Source organism: Phoenix dactylifera, chromosome 5, assembly GCF_009389715.1.
Source record: "Phoenix dactylifera cultivar Barhee BC4 chromosome 5, palm_55x_up_171113_PBpolish2nd_filt_p, whole genome shotgun sequence".
NCBI classification, from domain to species: Eukaryota; Viridiplantae; Streptophyta; class Magnoliopsida; order Arecales; family Arecaceae; genus Phoenix; species Phoenix dactylifera.
Window position 1 is genome coordinate 10061537 of NC_052396.1, and position 22885 is coordinate 10084421.

The following is a 22885-nucleotide window of genomic DNA, read 5'->3' on the forward strand; positions in this document are numbered from 1 at the left end:
ATAAAATATATTATAATAAAATAATAATATATTTATAAAGATATATTAATTCTTATTATAGAACTAATATTTTGATTTATAATTGTAAATAATTATATGATTAATTATATATTATGATATCATAAGTATAATATATATAATATTAATATAATATTTAATATTTAATATTTTCTGTGGATTATGAGATATTTTTGCTTCCAAGATATAATATCCAACCTTAAGAATGGGTATCCCACCACTAGGTTAGGTGGTGATTTTAGAAATGTAGATGATTTATGATTACTGCTATACAGAATCACCGTAGTACAATCAAATAACGTGATCTCATTATTTCCACTTACATCATCTTTGATCTTAGGATGAACATCCCATACCAAATGCCTCCATAATGTTGAGCATATATAGTTGATCAATGGACCAAGGTTATGCCAATTGTGGATTTTCTTTTTCTGGTTTAAGATTTCTTTGTCAATTTAGCAGTTTTTAATTATTTAAATTAGTTATTATTATTATTTTTATTTTCCTGATTTTTTTTTTTTGAGGGCGAGGGGGCGCTGAGAGTTGGTGGTTTGGGCCAACCTGGGCCGAGCCACGGAACAGGAATCGCCGGACTCGTGGTCGGTGGTCTGGAAAAGGGTACGAGCATATTAAGCGGTCCAGGTTTTCTTATTATTCTTCCGTTAGAAAAAGAAAAAAAAGGGGTTTTTGTCTGCGCCTCAAAACCCTCCACCTCCGGCGTTCTAGCTCCAAAAGCTAGTTTTTCCTTCTTTTCTTTTCTTTTCTTTCTTTTTATTTTTTGGGCGAACCCAGCGGAGTCCAAAAAGCCTTCCCCGTCTCCGGCCACCAGACGTTCCGATCCTTGGTGGCCGATTCCAGGTCCGTAATCTCACCCGCCCCTCTCTCTCTCTATCCCCTTCTCTGATCTCTAATCCGAGTCAGGGAGGTTATTGCATTCATGCTTTTGTACGATTTCGATGGTTTGATTCTGTTATAGATTTCTTTTGTTTGTTTAGTTGCATATTTTCTGATAAAGTTGGGATTTTTTGATCGGATGAAACTTTTTCTTGATCAGATTGCCCATGGGAGAGAGCTTGAAGTAGTGAACTTTTAATTATTTAATTGATAGTAGTATCTGAAGAGAACTTTTTCAATATTTTCTGGGCTCTGGTTGTGTCGCAGAGTTCTCAACCATCAATGGAGTAATCCTTGTTCGAACGCCGATGTTGAATCTGAATATTTTAGTAGACAAGACATTGCTTATGTTTAATAGATAGTATTGGCTCCTGGTATTCTGTTTATGGATGGTATCGGTAAAATTTGATGTACTTTAATGTCATGATGTTCTTGAAATCACATTTGTTATTTGACAGATGTGAACACAGGATCTCAGTTTCTGCCTGTTTTTTTTTTTTATGTGGTCTGGGATATTGTAGTTGTTGATAGATGCGTGACCTGATTGCTTCTGATTTCTTAAAAATAAAGTTCTGATGGGAGTTTATGTCTGTCTTTGAAATTCTGAAGAACCAAAAAAGCTGCACGATTGCGTTTTGAACATTCTGTTGGGATGTAACGGATGGATGCAATCAGAGCTTGACTTTCAATTCCAGTCAATTTTGACAGAAACCTTTTTTCTTGTTAGAGTGAATCTCCAAGTGTCTTTTTTGACACACAGTCTCTTTCCTAGAAGGCTATGATTGCTCCAACATAAGATGGTATTGTAGATTTGCAAAGGTCGAACCTATGAGCTAAGTAAACCAAAAAGTTGTCATCTTAATGCTTGTTTGGTTCTTATAAAATTTTAATTTAAAATTTTGCTCTTGTATCCACTGCTGCACTAAAAGTGTTCATGAGCTCTGCCTCGTGAAATACTATTTTATTCTTTTTTTTATGAAATTGCTTTTTAAAAAATTGCTATACCTTTTGTTTGACATCTCCATACATTTTTCAACATCACTGTAATTGTTATTTTGTAATTTCTGACTACTTTTTCTACATTGGCTTTGTTATCATGATGATGAAATATCCGTTATCCTTCTATGTATGCCTTAGGAATCTTCAGATAGGAGTTTGTAGTGGTAACTGGCGAAGATTCAAATTGTTCTAATATGTCATAGTTTTCCACTAGTAGTTTATATATACAAATTGTGAAAGGTCTTCTCAAGTATTCTTATGGTTTGATAAAAAATAGAGATCCTTGATAGTGTGTTTTATACAAGGTTTTAAATCTTATGGGATGGGGGTGTCCCAATTTCTCTATGGAATGGGACACGCCACTATCCCGCCCTGTCTCCACGGCCCGGTTGAGAGTCCTATAGGTACCTTTCGTCTCTCTCTTCTTCTTTCCTTTCTTTTCCTTTCCTTCTTTCTTTTTCTTCTTTCCTTTCTTCCTTCGTCCCTTCCTTTTTTTCCTTACCTTCCTTTCTTTCCATTTTTTTCTTCTTTCTTTTTCTTATCCTTTCCTTTATTGCTTTCTTTGTTTCCATTTTCTTCATATTTATCTTATTTTCTTCCTTCTTTCCTTCTTTTCATTTGTTTTCTTCTTCCTTTCTTTCTTTCCTTTTTCTTCTTCTTTTCTTTCAATTTTTTCTTTTCTTCATCTTTTCTAACATTCTTTCTTTTCTTTTTCTTCTTCTTTCCCTACATGGATGGATTTTCGAGTTCCGACCCCGTCCCGGTCCTATTTTTGCATAAAAATGGGATGGGACGACTGGGATGCCCCTATCCCTCTGGAACTTAGAACCTTGTTTTGTAGGATATTCAATTCTTTCATTTTTGAGATGTATATCAAATTTCAACTTGTTGTTCTTTTAGTTGCAGTATTTTGAAATAAGGAAGATCGAACCGTCCTGAACCGTTCGGTTTGGAGCATATTGAGTCGTACCGGCGGCAGACCAGGATGATTTTGGCAATGAAATCGAGAAATCGGCAAGAGAGGGGGAGAAGGAGAAAGAAAGAAAGGAAAAGAGAGAGAGGGGGGGAGGGCAGAGGGTGGCGGTGAGTGGCGACTGCTAGAATAGAGATGAGGGAGGGGGGAGAGAGGGCTTTTGAAGCCCTTTCTCCTTTGTGCATCGGAATAGGGGCAGAGCTCTTGTTTCGAAAGGAAATAGAAGCTTCAGTTTCTTTTTTTTTTGATTTTTTTAAGTGAAGTAGGCAGTCACTACTGACTTTACTTATTATTTTTTTAAAAAATTTTTAAGTGAAGACGACAATGGTTGTCGAGTTCACTTAAAAAATCGGAAAACTATAAAAAAGGGGTCGAAGCCCTTGTTTTCTTTCGAAACAGGTGCCCTTGTTTCGATGCATGGAGAAAGCCCTCTTTCCTCCCTCCCTCCACCTTATTCCCACGGTTGCTACTCACTCCCTCCCTTTCCCTCTCTCACTTCCTCTGCCTCTCTCTCTCTCCGCCGTCTCTCCCTCTCCCTCCCTCCGTCTCTCTCTTCCGCGCTCTCCTTCTTCCTATCCCCCTCTCTTGTCGGTTTTTCAGTCGGTTTATGTCGGAACGACATGTCATTGGGACGTACATACTGTACCGACGACCTATTTGCACGGGTGCTGATTTTGGTATTGCAGACATTGTTTTGAAAACTAAATTGATTTTATCTTGCAATTTTTGGAAGTATGTTGCATGGAAATAAGTTTTGTTAGATTCAACATACTAAAAATTAACTAGACTATGATTTGCCGTAATACTATGCCATCTCCCGAGCTTTATTCTTGGTGGAAAAGCCACTTTTTAGAATATGGTTAGCTCTATAAGGACTTGATCATATTCTAGTTTTTTGAACTTTGTTTGTCCTCTTTTGTCTTGATCTATATTATTTTGTTAATTGTTATTTGTCTAAAACTCCTTTGGCACTATGGCATTTGGACAGCTACGTGTTTTATTTGGATTAATGATGGGCAACGGTCCAGCTCCATTTTCTGATATCGGGAAGAAGGCAAGAGGCAAGTCTCTTGTTTCATTTATATTATTCTTACCAAAAAGCTGGAAAATAAAAACCAGCTTGCGATTTGTGGTACTGAAAGTTTTAATGGGTGAGATTATGTGGCTTCACTACATGGTTTCAATGATATTATGATATATTATACTTTAAATTTTAACCATATTTATATGAAGTATTTGTGCAACTTAATATGGAGTACATTTTATCAGAAGACTTAGTATCATTTTGGATAAGTGTTTCACTGACAGGTTCAGAAGCTATTTTTCAGCTTCCACAATCTAATTTTCATTAACACATGGACTGGATTTGTTGTTAAGCCATTTCAAATTTATTTTGCTCATGTATTTGTATCTATTAGATACTATGCTATTGCTAGATATAGCTTTGCTTGCAGCAGCTTCTACATGGAAAACTTAACTGCATGAGATTTTGTTTTGTCTTGATATAGCCTGAAGACTTGAACCCTGTAGTATCATTGAACTAACATATTTGACCATGAAATATCAATCAAACACTATGCTTATAGCACGCACGGGGACACAAGACACACATACAGAGAGCACATAGTATGCACCAACAAATGAGACACAGTTACACCCACAACCCGCAAACATACAAATCATACACACAAGAAAGCACACAGGCACGTGCAGAAGAAGAAGAAGATAATGGCAACAACTTATTGGTAAAGCCCTAGCTGTCAAAACCCCAAGCTGCAGAAATCGGCAAACAAATTTTTTGTATGTTCTACCTCTTAATACAACTAGCAGAGGGGCTTAATTATACTGGATATGCTTGGTCATGGTGGTGAGTTTAGTGGCTGATGACATTATCATCCTTTTTAATCAAGGATCCTTTTCAGTTTATGAAATTGAATTCGGTATTTGGTTTAAGTTACTATCAAATTTAGAGGTTTACTACTTTAAGTCGTCTATGCAAGTTTGAACCTAAGGTGCGCCATTTTAAATCCTGGATGGATTGCACTCCAATAATTGAGAAATTCAAGAGAAGATTAGAGTGTTTTCACTAAATTTCTGTGCTAATGGGTGCACCCATCCTTTTTGAATATCATATTCTAGACACTCTCTCTACCTTGTGTACGTTCTTTTTAATTCTAGCAGGTATTAAAACTTCATCAGGACAGATGGATTTGTGTGGTCGAAATCATATGGATGCTAAAAGAGCCTCCTTGAAATATGGGATAGGTTTGTTGAACGAAAGCCAATGGTCACGGCATATGGTTAGTTATTTAGACATGGAGGAGGCACTCCGAAGTGGCTTTGTTACTATGTGTTGATAACACTAGTCTCTGTGAAGATATCATATATATGGGTATTGTGCCCTGAGACTTGGTTCCTTTCTATTTGAGTGAGAAGGCTATTCTTAAGACAACAGATATGCTTGAGTTTTATGGTTGAAGGTGGATTCACAGTTATAAAACTTGTTTTGACCTGCCGAAGTCTGGCAGGTTTGAATGTTTGGAGTTGTTCCTATACTTAACCATCTAGTTTGGACAATTTTTTGGTGATAACCTATTCATATATGGACCAGAGTGACATGATTGTTAGTTCCCATTGGACCAATTTTAAGTTCAAATTTTAAATTATACTTACACTTTTCAGCTTATGTTTGAATACAACACTAAACTTGAAGTGTTTGATGAGATAGTTTTGAGATGGCCTTGTTCTATTTTTTTTTTCATTAACTAATACTTTTAGATTGGTGGCATGAGTTGCTAGATGTTTAAGGTAATAGGAAGAAAGGTGGTATGTGCTATTCATGCATTTAACTGGACTGCTAGCAATAACGAGATTTTTGAATGCAAATCCTTTAGAAGATGTAGACCCAAGGTCCGCAGTCTCAACACCGGGTATCGTACTGGTACCTTACCGATTCAGTATGGTACAGTGGTACGGTATGTACCTTGTTCCGAAACAACTCTCTAACTATTTTTGTAACTTTTTATCTCGGTACGGCTCGATACAAGTTGGTATACATCTTGGTACGTTTTCGTATGGGATGGTATGGAGCCCGTACCAACTTGAACTTGAGTTTGTCACCGGTTCCCACCCGGTATGGTACGACATGCACCGTATTAGATGCTACGATAGTCCATGGGTAAAACTCAAGGAATTTTCCTCTTAATATATGTTGTTTCCTTCTAAAGAAATACATCAAACACCTATTCACCAATAATACTATGGTCAAGTCGTACACTCCATTTTCATAAGAAGGTTGAGTGTTTGGAGGAATAATTTCTGTTGGATATCTTGTCAATGTCCTTTTATAGGTTGCTTTATTGGAGATAATCATTTAAATATTTGAGTAGATTTAGATTCATGGAGGCAAATGTAATTATTATTTTGAAATTTTCCTTTGGCTGGCCCGTGGTTCTCATTAATTTAGGGATTTGGGTAATCCTGGTACTTCTAGTGTTGTTGTTTTCATTATTTTTCTGCAGGTTTTGGTCTTCCCTTTCGGGTGGGCTGGTTTTTTTACATAATAACATTCCAGGTGGTGTGCTCCCATTTTATGCAGAACAAGTCTCCTGCCAGTTATTTGTTTGAATATTGTTGGTACCGAACTAGTAACAGAATGAAATCAATCTCTTCGGTTGTTGTTGGAGGATCATCCAAGTTTTTTTGGTCCTCTGTGCTAAGTGTTTATTATTGAGAACATATGATTGCAGATGGTTCGAAGAATGCTACTAAAGCCGAATGCTGATTTGGCATCACTTCTGCTGTTGAATCTTTTTTGCCTTCTTGTATATTATATTGCTTTACAAACTTCTTGCTTTTCATTGTGTCCTCTTTGATGCCGATACATGAGATAATCTGATAATCAAATTTGTATTTCTCGTGAAGTCAGCTAATCAATTTTTTATAATTGTTCCTTGAAGATCTTTTGACGAAAGATTACAACTTCGATCACAAGGTCACTTTGACAACATTGAGTGATGCTGGACTGGTAAAAAAAAGGATTTCCTGCTTTTGAGTGAATTTCTTTATTCAGTATCAGTAATCTCATGTCTGGTGACATCCTTTAGAAAAAATAAAAAATTAAACTTGCGCCTGGAGATGAGGTTTTAAGGTGATGTTTCGTTGCTTAATGTTCCCTCCAGATGTTTAAGCATATTTTATGCGATTGTGATATTATTGCTAATTTTTCATCTCAGGTTTTATTTTAATCCATTGCTTATTTCAAATTATTTATGAGAATGCTGCAGAGATGCTTATTTGTCTAGCTTACACCAGAATCACAAAGTCATAGTTCTGCACTTGACTAGGGCCATAATTTAGTATAAACTTATGGAATTTGGTGAAGAGCAAAATGATTGAGAGAAAGGAATAAAGAAATAACAATTTAAACTTAAACATTTTGAGTAGTGAAAATTTTACATATGACAGAAGAAGCAAATTGAGCTATAGATTGTTTTCCTGGTAAGCAGACTATTCTTGATATTTTCTCCTTTTGTTTTGCTTGGTTCTGCTAGAGTTTATAATTTATTCTTAAAAAGGACGCAACAGGTACTGACTAATAATGTTTATGCCCAACAATCAATAGATCAATTTAGGATCTATCTTCCATCAACAACATGTTACATCTGGCTCTCAACTGAATGTTTTGAGCATGAGGATTGATGCTGAATCCTTAACCAACATGACTATTGGGAAAGAGAGGGGCCTTGCGTGAAGCGTAGGTATTAAATAGAACAGAAATGAATATTGATAGCAATGCCCTATTTTTAACTTCCTTTGACATGTTTATATGCTAACATATGGAAAAACTAGAATTTCCTTAGGAAAGAAAATGAGTATGAAAATGTGTTGAACAATTTTTTGGAGAAAAACTTTACAAATAATTTGCTATTGTTTTGCACCGTTGCTTTAATTATTTATATAATTTATTCTTATATAAAACATGTTTTTCATGAAGCTCAGATTATGATAGAAAATAGTGAACTAATAGTTTATATCATGGTCGGTGGAACCGTCCCGAACCGCCCGGTTCGGGGCGTCCCGAGCCGTACCAATGGCAGACGGGATGGTTCCGGTAACAAAACCGCGACCTCCAGCCTCGAGCCATACCAATGGCGGACCGGGATGGTTCCGGTAACAAAACCGCGACCCCATCACTGGAGGGGGAGAAGAAAAAGAAAAAAGAGGAAAAGAGAGAGAGCGAGGGAGGGAGGGAGAGGGAGAGGAAGGAGAGAGGTTGGCCGGGGCCGGCCGGCGGAGGCCGGGGAGCCTCCGTGCGGAGGAGGCAGAGGTTGGGGAGCCGCAGAGGCGGAGCCCCGCCTCCTCCGCGGGGAGGCTCCCCGGCCTCTGCTGGCCTCTCTCCTCCTTCCTCTCCCTTTCCCTCCCTCCCATGTTCTCTCTCTCTCTCTCTCTCTCTCTCTTCCTCTCTCCCGTTCTTCCTCTGCCCCGCCTCTACTGTGTTGGTACAAGGCACGGTGCGGCGTGGGGTAGTACTGACCTACACCGCTGGGCAACCGATATGGGGCCTAGTACCGGCACAACAGACGGTTTATATTATAATTAGAAGGTACTTGCTCTAACTAAGTTTAGATGGGATGAATGTTACAATTTTATCAATTTTCTTATATGTTTTGAGTTCATTTTTTGATGATTTTCTAAGCATTTATAAATTTCAAAATAGAGTTAATGGAACCATAATTGTTTTAGGTCATAATTTTCATATTACTATCTTGAGGTTTAATTGCTGTTAAAAATATTTGGTTTTTTTATTGTCAATTTTTGTTACTTTGTCAAGGCATGAATTGCAACATTATTAATTTGGATGTACTTTTGAGGAATGTTAATACAAGGTCTTCTCTACTGAAGAAGCCCTGCAGAGGGTTCTCTCTCTCTCACAAACACACTCACTGTCCCTCTGTCTCCCCCTCCCTCCTCTGTTTTCTCCTTTCTCCGTTCTCTGTTGTCTCTGCACCTGAATCTGAAAACAGGTTCTACCTCCCTTGCTTCTCCTCCACCTCATTTCTTCTTATTTTTTATTCTTCTCATTTTCCTCTTTTCTCCTCTGCCTTACTCCCTTCCTCTTAGCATCTTTGTTGTATATCAGATCTGACAGCAGTCTGGATATTATTTAGGCTGCCGAGTTTTCTTTTAGAGCTGGCCTTTTACACAGTGATACTCATTATGCAAGTTTATGAACCTTGCATGCTATGGAAAATTTTATATGTTCTTTTCAGAGTTTTTGCTTCACAAAAAAGTTATTTCACTTGTGCTCATTGTTGTTGTATATTCTTCTACTGATGCCGATTATATGGACAGGGGCTTACGGCTACAGGTGTGAAGATAGATCAGCTATTTTTTGGTGATATAAGTACTCAATATAGAAGTGGGAAAACAACTGTCGATGTCCAAGTTGATACCAATTCCAGTGTAAGTGGAGGATCTTGGATCATTCATGCTTTTTAAGCTTTTATGTGTAAGTTGATACCAATTTGTGAAAACCTCATGCCTGCTTTGATGCTGGCAGGAGTCTATTATTGTGATTAGATAAATATGGTATGTTTTCCAGTGGGGCTGCATGCAGGATTTTTTATTCTATGCATATGTATGTGCTCAAGTTAACATTGAATGACCAGACATATTTCTTCAATTACATATGCTTGTGATCATGAGAAAATGAGCCCGAGAAGTATATTCTTAATGTTACAGGTCTCGACTACAGTTACTGTTAATGAATTAGTTGCTGGTGTCAAGACTTCATTCAGCTTCAGAATACCTGATCTAAAGCCTGGCAAGGTTAGTAAGAGAGTGAACATAGTACTTGTGTAGTTGTATTTTATATCTATGCTTTCATTCTACAAAGCTCCTGATTGGTCCAGTTGGATAAAAAATATATCCCTGCAAGTCTAGGTCATTTTTTTGGACATCTTTTTGAAATGTGCTTCCATGGCCTTAAAGGAAGAAATATTCAGTAAAAAAGAACATCTCCTGTGTATCTGTCAAAATAATAAATTTGGCTTCGCACTAGGGCACTAGGAAGCTGATTAGTGGTAGATTTTGATATGAGTTGAACCTATTCTGACTTGGTTCTATTGCAAATCAAAACCTAGACTAGTGTTTGGATCTAGATCTGATTACCTAACCAAGTTGGGTTTGGGAAAAGAGGCAGCTTCAGTTAAAGAGACAAGTAAGAACTCCTGTTATCACTTGGAAAAGGTGACTTATCATTTGCCAAAAAGTCTGTAAGATGAGGAAAATTAGGGAAAGTATATTCGAACTTCAGTTCCTCATGGGACCCATTTGAAAGGACATCTCAACCTTGATTTGATGGTACTGATATTATGAGTTATTGAACATCCATCCAAAAGATTCTAAACCCTTACGTTGCATGAAAGTACAAAACTGAATTATCTTTCCTACCCATGGACTCCTGATTCAACTTAAAATTGTATTGGAAGTTATCCCAATTTTAGAGTCTTCATGATGCAATCTTTTTTATTATACTTAGATTATGCAGTCTTGTGGGTCTTTAATGATTTCGAGAATTTTTTATTAAACATCTCGGAACTTTAAATTAAAATGGAAATATACACTGTTTTATTTCTAACTTATGTATATACTGACTGGAAGGCTTGTATTAACAATCATCCAAGTCCATATTCATATTCTCATTTTTCCCCCAAGCTGACTCAGTGCAAGTGTTGTCTTTGTGAGTTCAGTTAAAATTCTGCTCAGTTACATAGAATTTTCTAGCTTGTCTGTCCTTATAAAATCTTATTCCCAATTTGGACCCGCTTCCAACTGTTCTACCATCACCATCATCAAGCATGATATAATGCTGGCTTCTATTTTATTAGTATGACCTTGGGTGGATAAGGTGTGTACTCATTGCTTGGACATTTGTCGACACTGATTTATTTCTGATAAAAGAATCACTGTTTACTAATCTATCTAATGTAGTAGAACTATGTAATATTAAATTTATACTTGCTCCTTGTTTCTGTGATCTCTTTCACAATCAGTAAGGTCTACGAGTTTTCTTTATCATGAAGTCCTTTTATGTGCGCTAAGATTATGATGTTCAGCTGATAAAAACATAAACCTGCTCTGTGTTTCTATTTCATGCAAGGATAGCACATACTCCATTATCATATTATTGGTTATTGGTACTTTCAATCAAAAAGAATTTGAAGCATAATGATGAGAAGGATGAGAAATCAGATTCTCATAAGATCCTTTCTTTTCTTATTAAATAAAAGTGGCTCATGTCTTTTGTTAGAAAGATCAGTTTGATGTTGGAAAAGGAGTCTGATCATTTTTTATGCATGTTGTTTCAGCTTGATGTGCAATACCTTCGTGACCATGCAGCGATTAATTCTAGCATTGGTTTAACACCTACACCTTTGCTGGAGTTAGCAGCAGCTATTGGCAGAACGGAACTTACTCTTGGTGCTGAGGTTGGGTTTGATAGTGCTTCTGCATCTTTCACCAAATACAATGCTGGGATTGGCTTTAACAAACATGATCTCTCTGCTGCCCTGATTTTGTAAGTGCTTTGTTATCTATGTATTGGTTGTTCTTAATTATTATAAACTTAAGCCTCTTATTATCTACTTAATCCTGAAAGCATTATGGTATAGTTCACATTAGCATTAATTATTTTCTTATCAATTAATTATAACATTTCCTGCCTTTCATACCCAATGTATGCTTCAGTTTAAAACATTGTTTATTTATTGGTTAGTCATAAATTCCATGATAGTTGGAATTTCTACATTCTTTGAGAAGTATTGTTGGGATCTATAACAGCAATCTATCTTATAAGTATGACAATCCTCATGTATATTTGTGCCATATATAATTTGGTTCAATTTACTTCAGTTCATGATGAAAACAGGTCAATCACGTTTAGCACTTTAAATGCATGTACAAGCACATTAATTCTACAGGTGTCAGCAAAATACACCTATAGGTGGCAATGTGTCAGCTTCATCTTGTCTCAAGTCAGTTGTACTTAACCATGACAATATCTAAACCCAACCTTTCAACTGACAAGTTAAGTATTCAAACACTAGCTAAGCTTATTTATTAAATTGCGACACACTTGATCCATTCAATTAGTGGGTCTCAACTAATATGCAAATTTGACATTAGCCCATGATTCATCCCAACTAGCTTAATCCCTGGAAGATGGTGAGAAAGTAAGAGCTACATACTTGCTCTCAGCTCTATGTCATCATCATCTTGCGCCTCACTACGTAGGAATTGGCCTTGTTGGTCAGCACTCCTTTCCCAAGGCTAGAAATGAGCCAGACAAGCGCCAGGTTATCCCTTGCACAAGCTTTGCCTAAATTTTTTTTAGGCTTTTGGAGAGGCCTAAGTGGGAAAATTTTACTCAGCATTACTAAGCCTTATCTCGAGCCCAGTTGAAAGCTCAAGCAGAATTGTTACTGCTCTAGGAAGTCTTCGGTATTGACAACAGATGTAGAAGCAATAGTGGAGGGCATGGGAAGAAGGATGTTGTCAGGATGGATGTTAGTGGTGCTGAGGCCTCAGGATTGATGTGTGGAGGTGATGGGGAGGAAGGAGGGGTCACTGGGTGGGACTCATCATCAACAATGGTTAATGGGAGGCCAAGATGTTATCTGAGGAGGGGATGGGAAAGGAGGGCTGTCGTGCAGTGCTTGATGTTGCGGCGGTGGAGGGGCCAAGGAGCTTGATGTTGTCGATAGAGGAGCCAATGTGTTGGAGTTGGGAGAGAGGAGGTGAGAGAAGATTGTTGGAGGAAATACGCTAGAGATTTAGGCAATAGGTGATGGGGATTAGGGTTTCTAACATTTAGTCATCTGTCATCTTAGGATGAGTGGCTTAGAACAAAAAGTAACTTTTATATAGATGTATGATATAAATTATATTTAAAACATAAATTATATATTTATTTAAATTTCTGGCTTAGAGCTAGGTAAGGACTTTACTGGAGCTTGAGACTTGATCAGGCTGAGGATTTGAGGCCCAAGTGCAATTTCAATGTCTGGGTGTCAGGTCCAAAGCCCATATCAAAGTTGGCTTGGCCTGGAACTAGCCTGGCTTGATGGGCTTTGGGCTAGCTCTGGCCCATTTCCAGCTAACTACTTGTGATGGGGTCTCCTGGTTCTGGATTTGGATAGCAGCAACCTCACTGCATCCTCCCCTCCCCTGCACAAAAAAGGGAAAAAGAGGGAGAAGAAAAGGAGGATGATGTCATTTTTCTTGAGCGTGGTTAGCATAATTATTCTCTACACCTAGTCAGACGATGGCAACTGTAGATGATAATCGACTCCATATTGTTCTCCATTTTGGAAAGGCATGCTGTAAAACAATTAGGTACTTTCTGGCCATGGAGAAGAATCAAGTCATTTATCATGTTACTGGAATCATCTACTTCACAACCACTTGATGAGTAGGTGCTCGCCTTCGAAACCTAGCTTTTGTCTCATAAGGATTTTGGATAATTTAGATTACTCTACAATTTGGCACAAGAGTAGGCGTAAATTTAATTTATTTTGGCCCTTGCTGAAGTTTGGTTCATTCAGGTTGTCAGCTTTGGTTGTTTGTTTTCCTCTTCTATTTAACAAACGTTATGTTTTTCTTGTAATTTACATATTCTTGAATTTCTGATCTCTAGGGCTGACAGGGGAGAGACCTTAAAAGCTTCTTATGTTCATGTGGTGAATCCAGTCACTGGAGCTTCAGTGGCTGCTGAAATGATCCACAGGTTCAACACATATGAGAATAGTTTCACCATTGGAAGCTGCCATGCTCTTAATCCCCTAACAACAGTAAAGACGCGGTTTAACAACAGCGGCAAGGCTGCACTCCTCTGTCGGCATGAATGGAGGCCAAAATCATTCCTTACTCTTTCAGCTGAGTATGATCCCAAGGCAATAAATGTGCCATCGAGGGTGGGTCTTGCACTTGCTCTCAAACCTTGATTGGATAAGCTCTCCTAATCAGGGTGAGAATGTTTCATGTTTTAATGTCATTATTTTTTTTATTTAAACAAAGCTTGCTTTTGGGTTAATATCTAAGGAAGTGGATGTATTTTTGAGTTCAGAAACACGTGGCCGAGGGTCCATACTCAATTTTGACAGAAATTCATCATAATTATACAAGTTCATATAACACTGTTCTCTAATTTTCTTTTTTGTAAGGCTCTGCGTGGGAACCTCATGTTGCATCAGTAAGTGGCAATTTCTCTGCTTTTGTTATTCAGACATCTTATGTTTCAACGACAGCTTCATCAGAGATAAAATTGTGATTATATTCCCAGGGTACAGAAATGGGTCAGAGCAGTCTCTTTGGTCATGTGCATCACAGTTCATTACATTTTTGCTCGCAGTGATTTCATGGATGATATTCTAAATAGCACTCACTAAAGAAACTCTGATATTTTCTTTGTTCCTTATTTGATATTTATGAATACTAATAGTAAAATACTAAAGTGATATCAAGGGAGGATTCACATCATCAATTTGGGTTAGTTGTGGGTTGAGGCTATTCTTAAAGGTGATTTTTGCTACCTTTATTTGTTTGTCATGCTGTAGTTTCGGTGAGAGGACATCTAATTTTGGGTAAACTCTGGAAAAGGAGGAAGAGGAGAGAATGATGACTGGTACATCTGTTTTATCCAGGGGACATTCAGGTCCAAGAATGGGGCTGTTCCATTGTGCCTTAGGTCATGCCAAGTTAACATGAAGGATTGCATGGTTCTTCCAGTTGATGGTAAGAATGGCGATGATATCGAGGTTTTCAGGGAAGGAGAGGAGGCCTTCTCTCAATGATTGGAGAAATGGTCTTCAGAAGCCCCAATTTGCAGCACTTGAGCTCTGTAAAAATTTAGTCATGGATCTTTGGTAGGGAATTAAGCCAGTTGGATGGCATGAAACTATGCCAGCACAAGGAGCATCTATTGTGCCCTACCTAGTACTTTGTGAGTTGGGATACCTTTTTAAAGGAATGAGATATTAATATATTACCGGATCTAAAAACTTATGACTTAATCTTTGTTACATTCATACCAGAAAAAGATTTGACGTATCAAGGAAGTAGCAAGGAGTTATGCAGTCAAGATGTAATGATGTAATTAAATTTGGTATACTATAATAGTACTTTATACTATAATATCAATACTAAAGGATTACTGCGACCAACATCAACTATACAGTATAGTAACATTATACAGTAGAATACAATATATTATTATATAATGCTATCATATATGCGAAACATAATTACGAATATATCATGTACTAATGCATTGTATGTAACGTTGTGTTTCATTAGTAGGAGGGACATGATCCAGAACTGTTATATGAAATTGGGACTAAGAGTGGGTATAAGGGCATTGTTATTTTGTTGAATATAATGACATTATAATTGCTATTTTTATTTGAGACCAAGTTATCTTCTTTAGCTCGACGAGACACTACAATATATCAAACCTATCTCAGAAAGAAAAAAAACAGCTTGTAACCTACAGTTATGCTATTCAGGTGATTTAATGTTAATTACGATACTAGCACTTGAGAAATCTTTGGGAACATGGACAAATAAAGGAGTGAATTCTGTAAAAGGTTTTGTACTATTAATATACATTTTTGTTGCTTTCCCTGGTGCAGTGCAACGTATTTACTTAGATGGAGGTGCAGGGCCATCAAAGAAGAATTGGGTGACTTAAGGTTGGCTAGAGCTCAACTTGAGAAAAGTTCAAGTCCAACTTGGTCTGGAGCTAAACAGAACTCAAAAGAAACAAAATCACTTCGTGCTTGAATCAAGCTTGAAATCAAAATTTAATTATAGCTTGAACTGAGCTTGGTTCAAATTTGATTTAATTTCACTATGATTTTAGGTTATCAAGCCGATCAATTAAGATCATATTTAGAAATTAAACTTGAAATGTGCCTGAATTAATGATAAATAAATCAAGCTTGATCTCATAGTTCAAGTTCAAAATTAATTTCAAATCCCATAATAGAACTAGAAATAGGAATTTGAAAATGTCAAATTTAAATGAAATAGAAAATAAAAATAAAATAAAACAAACAAAAACAGACATGGAAAAATTAAAATGTCAAATACAAATAAAAAGAAGATTTATACGATATAGAAGATGAACTAAAAATAGAAATAGAAAATAAATAACATAGCAAAACTCTATGCTATACTACAAAATAAAAATATCATAACGATAAATAGAATTATAAGAAAATGTATTAATTGGAAATAAAAATAAAATAGCATATATATAATATAAAATATAAAACTATAAAATATTAATAGTATCTCTTTTAATATTATAATATAACTAATTAATTTAAATATTAGAATAGAATTGACATTCTTCTCATGCATTCTTTTGTTTGCTGCCCGAAGCTCCAATTTTGGCGGTGGTGCTCCTTTAGACTACCACCATTGACTTTGATTGTCAAAGTTCTCAATGATAAATGAGATATTGTGTAGAAAATAATTTTTTAAAAAATGCATAAGAACATATATGCATATTGGATCCTGAAAGTACCTCTCCAGCTTAATGCAAATTAAAAATACATATTTTTTGGAGCCTATATTTTACATTTCATAGCAATTTTATAAGGATATTTCGCATATTGAATGAATCTTGAGAGTGTCGGGCAACTTCTAAGCCTTTACCATTAATATTTTTGTAAGGATTAAAAAAATCTTTATAAGTATTTTGTATATCAACAAAGACAAAACTTTGGACATATATATTGAAACAAAATGGAAATTTTATACGTACTTTTGGCATAAACTTAATTTTGCCAAATACGTTCTGAATGTAAAATAATTTTTTTTCACATTAAAATATATCGGTACCTTCGTATACAATTGTTAGAATGGGAGATGACAACCATGGCACGTATCAGGATCCAGGGAGCTTATCAAAATTAGATTTTGCCGGTGGCAAATCCAATCATATAACTGCCGGATCCGTTGACTGCTGCGTGAAGTTTCAATCACCGAAGCTGGCCTTTGTAAATACTCCTCCTATGCATCCTCAGTACCCACGCTTCCAGGCTCTGGCAGTAGCACTCGCCAGAGATGGCAGCAGAATGTTCCCAAGGTACCCCTCTCCTCGTCCTCTTCTTCCTCCTCTACTTGACTTGGTCCACTTCTGTCCACTCTTCCAGCTCTATCCCTCCTCCTCTTCCCATTGTGCCCCTCCCCTCCGCCGCTCAGCTCCGGTGGCAGCTGGGCGAGATGGCCCTCTTCCTCCACTTCGGCCCCAATACCTTCACCGACTCCGAGTGGGGCACCGGCCACGCCGACCCCGCCGTCTTCTCCCCCGCTGCCCTCGACGCCCGGCAGTGGGCCCGCGCCGCTGCCGCCGGCGGCTTCTCCCGCGTCGTCCTCACCGCCAAGCACCACGACGGCTTCTGCCTCTGGCCCTCCGCCTACACCGACTACTCCGTCCGCTCCAGCCCCTGGCGCGGCGGGCGCGGGGACGTCGTGGCCGAGCTCGCCAGCGCCGCCAGGGAGTTCGGGATCGGCTTCGGGATCTACCTCTCGCCGTGGGACCGCCACGATCCTTCCTGCGGGAAGACGAGGGAGTACAACGAGTACTACTTGGGGCAGATGAGGGAGCTGCTGACTCGGTAAGAAAGCTCACTTTTTGGTTGGTATTCTTGATGTTGAATTTCGAGAGAAGTCGGATTGCTTGGATGGAAACTGCCTGTTTATTACTTGTTCAAGGATTTTTTGGTTAAAGATCGGATCTTTTTGCGAAATATGAGATCTGGTCTTCATAAAGATTTGATTTTTATATCGGTTTTGGAATTATATTTATTTTCCCACTTACATACCATACGGAATTTTTATTGTTCCTTATCGACTCATTCTTTTCCATTTGCAATTAAATTTTCTCTGTGGAAGACTCCTGATGTTCTGGGTTTTAGAACATTTGCTGGACTGGTGGAATCTAGATTTAGAGAATTCTTCTTCTTGATCTGTTCTGTTTGCTGGGAATGATTACTGTATGATTAGTTGATGCATTTGTCAGCATTCACTTTTAAACAGTTCTCTTTTTATCCACTTCATTTTCCTGAAAACACTTCAGGCTAAGGGAATTGTGGTTCTCTTTGTGGCGGTTGAATATTTTTGAAGCAGTTATGGAGATATTCAGGAGGTTTGGTTGGACGGGGCAAAGGGAGAGGGCGAGAAGGACATGTACTACCTGTTTGAATGCTGGTTTGCACTGATTCATCAGCTCCAACCTAATGCTGTGATTTTCTCTGATGCCGGACCAGACAGCAGATGGATTGGAGATGAGGATGGAGTCGCCGGTTCTACTTGCTGGTCTCTTTTCAATCAAAGTTCTGTTACAATTGGTCACATTGATGATCAGTGAGAACTTCCTTCTCTATTCCTTGGCTCATTGTTTGTAATCTATTCAGTATTTAAAGGATCATATTTTATCTTTGCAGTTGTGATCTAGCACTTTGTTATGAGTACAAAAATAAATTTTTAGTAAGACTAGAACCAGGTTACAAGTCATCTAAGCCCCCATTACACTTCACTTAGATAAGTCAGACTGCATCCATAGCTGGTGGCTAGGGTTTCACAGCTATTTTTCTAATTATAACTTCGATTGGATAAAGAGATATAATCAACAAGCAAGTTTCCTGTTCTATCTCTGAGGCCTTGATCCAATCAACATGCTATAGTGGCCATATTTGTAAGGATACAGCTGATTCCCTTGCTCTTTCTTGAGCATATTCTTTTCCTCATGCACATCAACCACATAGTTAAGAGCATTCATATGGAAACGCATGATGGATGCAAGTACAGGAACACAAATATCAAGTAGATATATTTCATTACAAAAGTGGTTGTAGTTTCTGATGTTGAATTATATGTTGCACAGTTATGATCCTTGCTATAACTTTTAAACAGGCTTAGCTACAACCTGTAACTCCATTCACTATCATCTGTTTAGGAGGTAGGACTAATAAGCTAATGTTATACTTATGAGGAGAAAGCATCCCCTCCTAAGCTTTCCTTCAGAAAATCAAACTGTTAGATTAAGGAATCTGTAAAATACAAGAAATCTGTTGGATTCCTAGTTTAGAAGTTTGCTAGCCTGTCACTCACTCTCTCTCTCTCTCTCTCTCTCTCTCTCTCTCCTCTTTTCATATGTATATCTATGTGTATGCACATACATGCGTGTGTGCCCGCTTGTCACCTTGTATTCATGTTATTTCTCAGCTCCCTTCCTCTGTTCATCCTTGAGATCTCTTATACACCCTTTCCTTGCTGCCTAGGGCCACTCCCTCTCAGCCCTCACTAGTATACTTCTCCATCAATCCCCTCCTCTGCCCTGTACTACTACCCAACCCCATAACTCTCTTCTTTTGTGTCAATCATCTCTATGATCTCAATATGGAGAGAAAAGGAAGCTTTCTCCCCTAAGGGCCTATTGGGAAATCCAGCAGGATTGGGCTAGATTTCCCATTGGATTCATGGAGGGAGCTGTCTCTTTGAGTAGGCCCTTTTTAATCCAATACCTCCCCAGTACAAATCCTGTTGGAGGAAAAAAAAGACCCATGGAGGTCTTTTTTTCTTCCTGCAAGGCACCATGCCTACAATTGGGATTTAGGCTAAGATTAGGAAGGGTTTAGAAGAATATGGGTTGGGCAGGACAACAAGCCCGATTCCTATAGGAAATCCAGCCCAATCCTGCTGGATTTCCCAAACAGGCCTTAAAGGGGAGGAAAGTCCACCTCTCTCTCTATATGTATGCGTTTGCATGTGCGTGCGCACGCGCGCCTCTCTCTTCTCCCCCTATCTATCTTTCAAGCATGGACATATTTATGGAATATGCATATAACGGATATGGATACAACAAAAATATGGATATGATATCACAAATCATCAGTAATAGGATAGAATTTGGTATAACATTGTCCATGCATTGTATGATAGCATAAACATCCACAAACTCCATCTTTTAGTCATCCCATAAATCCATAGTGCACATTCCATTCTCTTTATAGTAACATTGACATCATAAGTCATCCGTCATGTCCATCATTAGGAAGTTAATGTTCATAAAGGTAAGAAACTACACTCCCTTATCCTCAAATAAGTGCCTTTGGTGTATTCAAGAAGTATCAAGAAACTGCATAACTACAATAAGTATCTGATATGTATCCTAGCTATAGCTGATGTATATTTTGAAGCATACAATTAAATACATTGTATACACAAGCAAAAGAGTATAAACATCAAGAACAAATTTTATATGCAAAATTGGCTTAGGTCTCTGTCACCATATTATATGTTAATCTGGTATAATATTTTTTATTGCTTTATTAGGCAAGGAGGTATAACTGAAATTTTATTTACCGTCATTTGTATACAGACAAGACTAATGACCAAATATTGTGCTTGTTGTGGTATATTAATTAGTGCTAAGGGTGTCAATGAGCTGGGGTCAACTCAAGTTTGGCTTGAAAATGAATATGGCCAGCTCACGTCAAGCTGAAAATTCCCATCTCAAGCTTCTCTCATTTATTCTTGAGCCAGCTTGAGTTTGGGCTTCGACTCAAGTAGCTCGATCTTTAAATAGGAGAAAAGAGAAATGGAATATCAAAGGTGGAAATTAGATGCCAGAAATGGTAAAGTTTCGGATGACATCCTTCAGAAAAGGGGCCTATCACCTCCTAACATGAAGTCTGTACAGTGCATGAATGAACTAAACACAGAGTTGGAAACAAGCTGAGTAGGTTTTTCATGATTTAACTGAGCAGATTACTGACATCAACTCTAAACTAAGGGTTACTTAGTTTCTAACCTATGGAACTTTAGAGAAGATGGGCTTAGCATAAGCTAGAAGACCAACTGATGAACAAACTTCTTTCTGCTAGACCTAGAAATAATCTTGTTGAAGGAGGAAGACGACAAAAACCATTATCTAGCTTTTCTCAATTGTTTCATGTATTTTGATGCCCTCCTACTTGGTTCTTAAATATAACCATGACCCAGCCTTGTTAGTAAAGGTAAATTTTGCTTATCGAACTTTGATGTTCATAGCTCATATGGTGTTTGTATGGTAACCGATTTTCTAAGTGTGCATGGATATCTTGACTGCTGTTTTCTACTTTATTTTGAAAATTTTGTATGATTTTTGTCCTATCTAATTTTGCATTAGTCATAAACAAGACAATTTGCAATATTGAAGAAAGTTTAAATGCAATCACCTTTTCACTGCACATGGAACAGATATTCTCGAGGAGGAGATCCAGATGGGCATGATTGGGTCCCCCCTGAGTGTGATGTGTCCATCAGACCAGGTTGGTTTTGGCACAGCTCCGAGCATCCAAAATCAGCAATGACCCTGCTTGACATATATTACAAGTCAGTAGGCAGGAACTGCCTGTTGATACTGAATGTCCCACCCAATTCATCAGGCCTAATATCTGATGAAGACCTTCAAGTACTTCATGACTTCACTGAACTTCGGAGCACAATATTCTCCCATAACTTGGCTCAGAATGCCATTGTTACTGCAAGCACTGTGCGTGGAGGTTTGCATGATATGCACTTTGGTCCCTACAATGTCCTCCAACAAGGTATTTATAGTTTCTGGGCTCCTGAGGAGGGTGAAACAGAGTGGACAATATTCCTGGACTTAGGTCGATCTATATCATTTAACGTACTGCAGGTCCAAGAGCCAGTTCAAATGGGACAGCGAGTTATTAAATTTCATGTTGATATTTTGAGAAATAGAGGGTGGACAACAATTACATATGGCACAACTATTGGGTATAAAAGGCTGCTTCAATTTCCAGTGGTTGAAACTCAGTTTTTGAGCTTCATCATTGATGACTCACGTGCCGATCCGTTGATCTCATACATTGGCATCTACCTGGACCCCTTTACTGTCATTAATGGTCTACCAAGTGCTGTTGTGCAGTCTTCCTTGAATGACACCCAAACAATTAAGCTATCAACATATAATCATTCTGGCAGTGCAAGCATAGCAACAATCTAGGATTCAACTGTTTCTTTTATTGAAAGCTGTTTTAGAGAACCAAAGTCCAAACATTTCCTGAATCCTCCAAATGTAGGATCTTGTATGAGCAGCTAAAAGCACGGGCAACAGATCCCTGCTGTTTAGCCTGGGAATGCTCAGGCTCTCCAAAAAGTATTGCCTGTAAATTATGTGTGTATAAAAGCCATTGACGATGCTGATTACCTTGTAAGGTTTCCATTTATTTGTTATTCAAGCTCCAAATATCGATTACTCTGATGGCATCTTGTTTTATGCTTCGGAAGCATGCCATGTTTTCTACATAGGTTCAATATTTTGTTATATGGATAAAGCATCGCCTTGACTCCATGCACACCATCTTATTCTTCCATTTGTGCAGTTGAAGTTTGGCAACCTGAACCTTGCAGATGTTCCCTTAAAGCATGGCCAACCAATTACATTCTTACAAAACTTTGGATCTAAATAGTTGCAAAGTTAAAGTGATCTTTCTCTCATTGGTTGCCTGAAATTTCTGATATTTGCTTTTGTTAATGCAATCACCGAGGTTGTTCATCCTGGTGCTGTGGAAGCAGCAGCAGAAGTGTTGGCATTGTAGGTGGAAGTATTTTGAGCCTCTTAGGTGTTACAATGGAATGGAATTCATATTTATCCTTGGGCATATTGTCATGCTTTGATATTGTTGTGAATAAGTCGACAAAATTTGCATGTTGCTTACCATGAAATCTAAATGAATGCTAATCTGAAGAACCAATCATCTTTATTGCTGCAGTTTATCACCTGAACAAGCTTAGTTGATGCTTCCTTTCTTTCTTGTATGCTGCTGATGGACTGTATTCTAGGCCCAGCCTTTGGTCCGGCCCGATGGCAACTGAGGGCCTGAAGGCCCTTTTTCCATTCATAACAGGGCAGAGCCCTGG

At 37.9% G+C, this 22885-nt stretch overlaps 2 protein-coding genes across 2 annotated transcripts; both read left to right on the forward strand.

Moving 5' to 3' along the window:
• The first annotated feature begins 689 nt into the window (after nucleotides 1–689).
• Nucleotides 690–14093, forward strand: LOC103718604 (mitochondrial outer membrane protein porin 6-like). The gene is made up of 7 exons (XM_008807503.3): nucleotides 690–876; nucleotides 3873–3945; nucleotides 6844–6911; nucleotides 9239–9349; nucleotides 9629–9715; nucleotides 11257–11465; nucleotides 13584–14093. Exons 2-7 carry the CDS (start codon nucleotides 3894–3896, stop codon nucleotides 13888–13890), a joined length of 834 nt encoding a protein of 277 aa, XP_008805725.1. The 5' UTR covers nucleotides 690–876; nucleotides 3873–3893; the 3' UTR covers nucleotides 13891–14093.
• A 2585-nt stretch (nucleotides 14094–16678) lies between these two features.
• On the forward strand, nucleotides 16679–22226 carry LOC103718602 (putative alpha-L-fucosidase 1). Its single transcript, XM_008807502.4, has 3 exons — nucleotides 16679–17571; nucleotides 18083–18319; nucleotides 21197–22226. Exons 1-3 carry the CDS (start codon nucleotides 17018–17020, stop codon nucleotides 21966–21968), a joined length of 1563 nt encoding a protein of 520 aa, XP_008805724.2. The 5' UTR covers nucleotides 16679–17017; the 3' UTR covers nucleotides 21969–22226.
• Nucleotides 22227–22885: the final 659 nt, after the last annotated feature.

What these genes read in the sequence shown, in the direction of transcription:
- LOC103718602 (XM_008807502.4), top strand. Translation starts at nt 17,018, where the DNA reads ATGGCAGCAGAATGTTCCCAAGGTACCCCTCTCCTCGTCCTCTTCTTC. An exon ending in ATGAGGGAGCTGCTGACTCG is followed by an intron (nt 17,572 to 18,082) that starts GTAAGAAAGCTC and finishes TTTTTGAAGCAG; the next exon opens with TTATGGAGATATTCAGGAGG. An exon ending in ATTGGTCACATTGATGATCA is followed by an intron (nt 18,320 to 21,196) that starts GTGAGAACTTCC and finishes CACATGGAACAG; the next exon opens with ATATTCTCGAGGAGGAGATC.
- LOC103718604 (XM_008807503.3), top strand. Translation starts at nt 3,894, where the DNA reads ATGATGGGCAACGGTCCAGCTCCATTTTCTGATATCGGGAAGAAGGCA. An exon ending in CATTGAGTGATGCTGGACTG is followed by an intron (nt 6,912 to 9,238) that starts GTAAAAAAAAGG and finishes TTATATGGACAG; the next exon opens with GGGCTTACGGCTACAGGTGT. An exon ending in CTGATCTAAAGCCTGGCAAG is followed by an intron (nt 9,716 to 11,256) that starts GTTAGTAAGAGA and finishes ATGTTGTTTCAG; the next exon opens with CTTGATGTGCAATACCTTCG.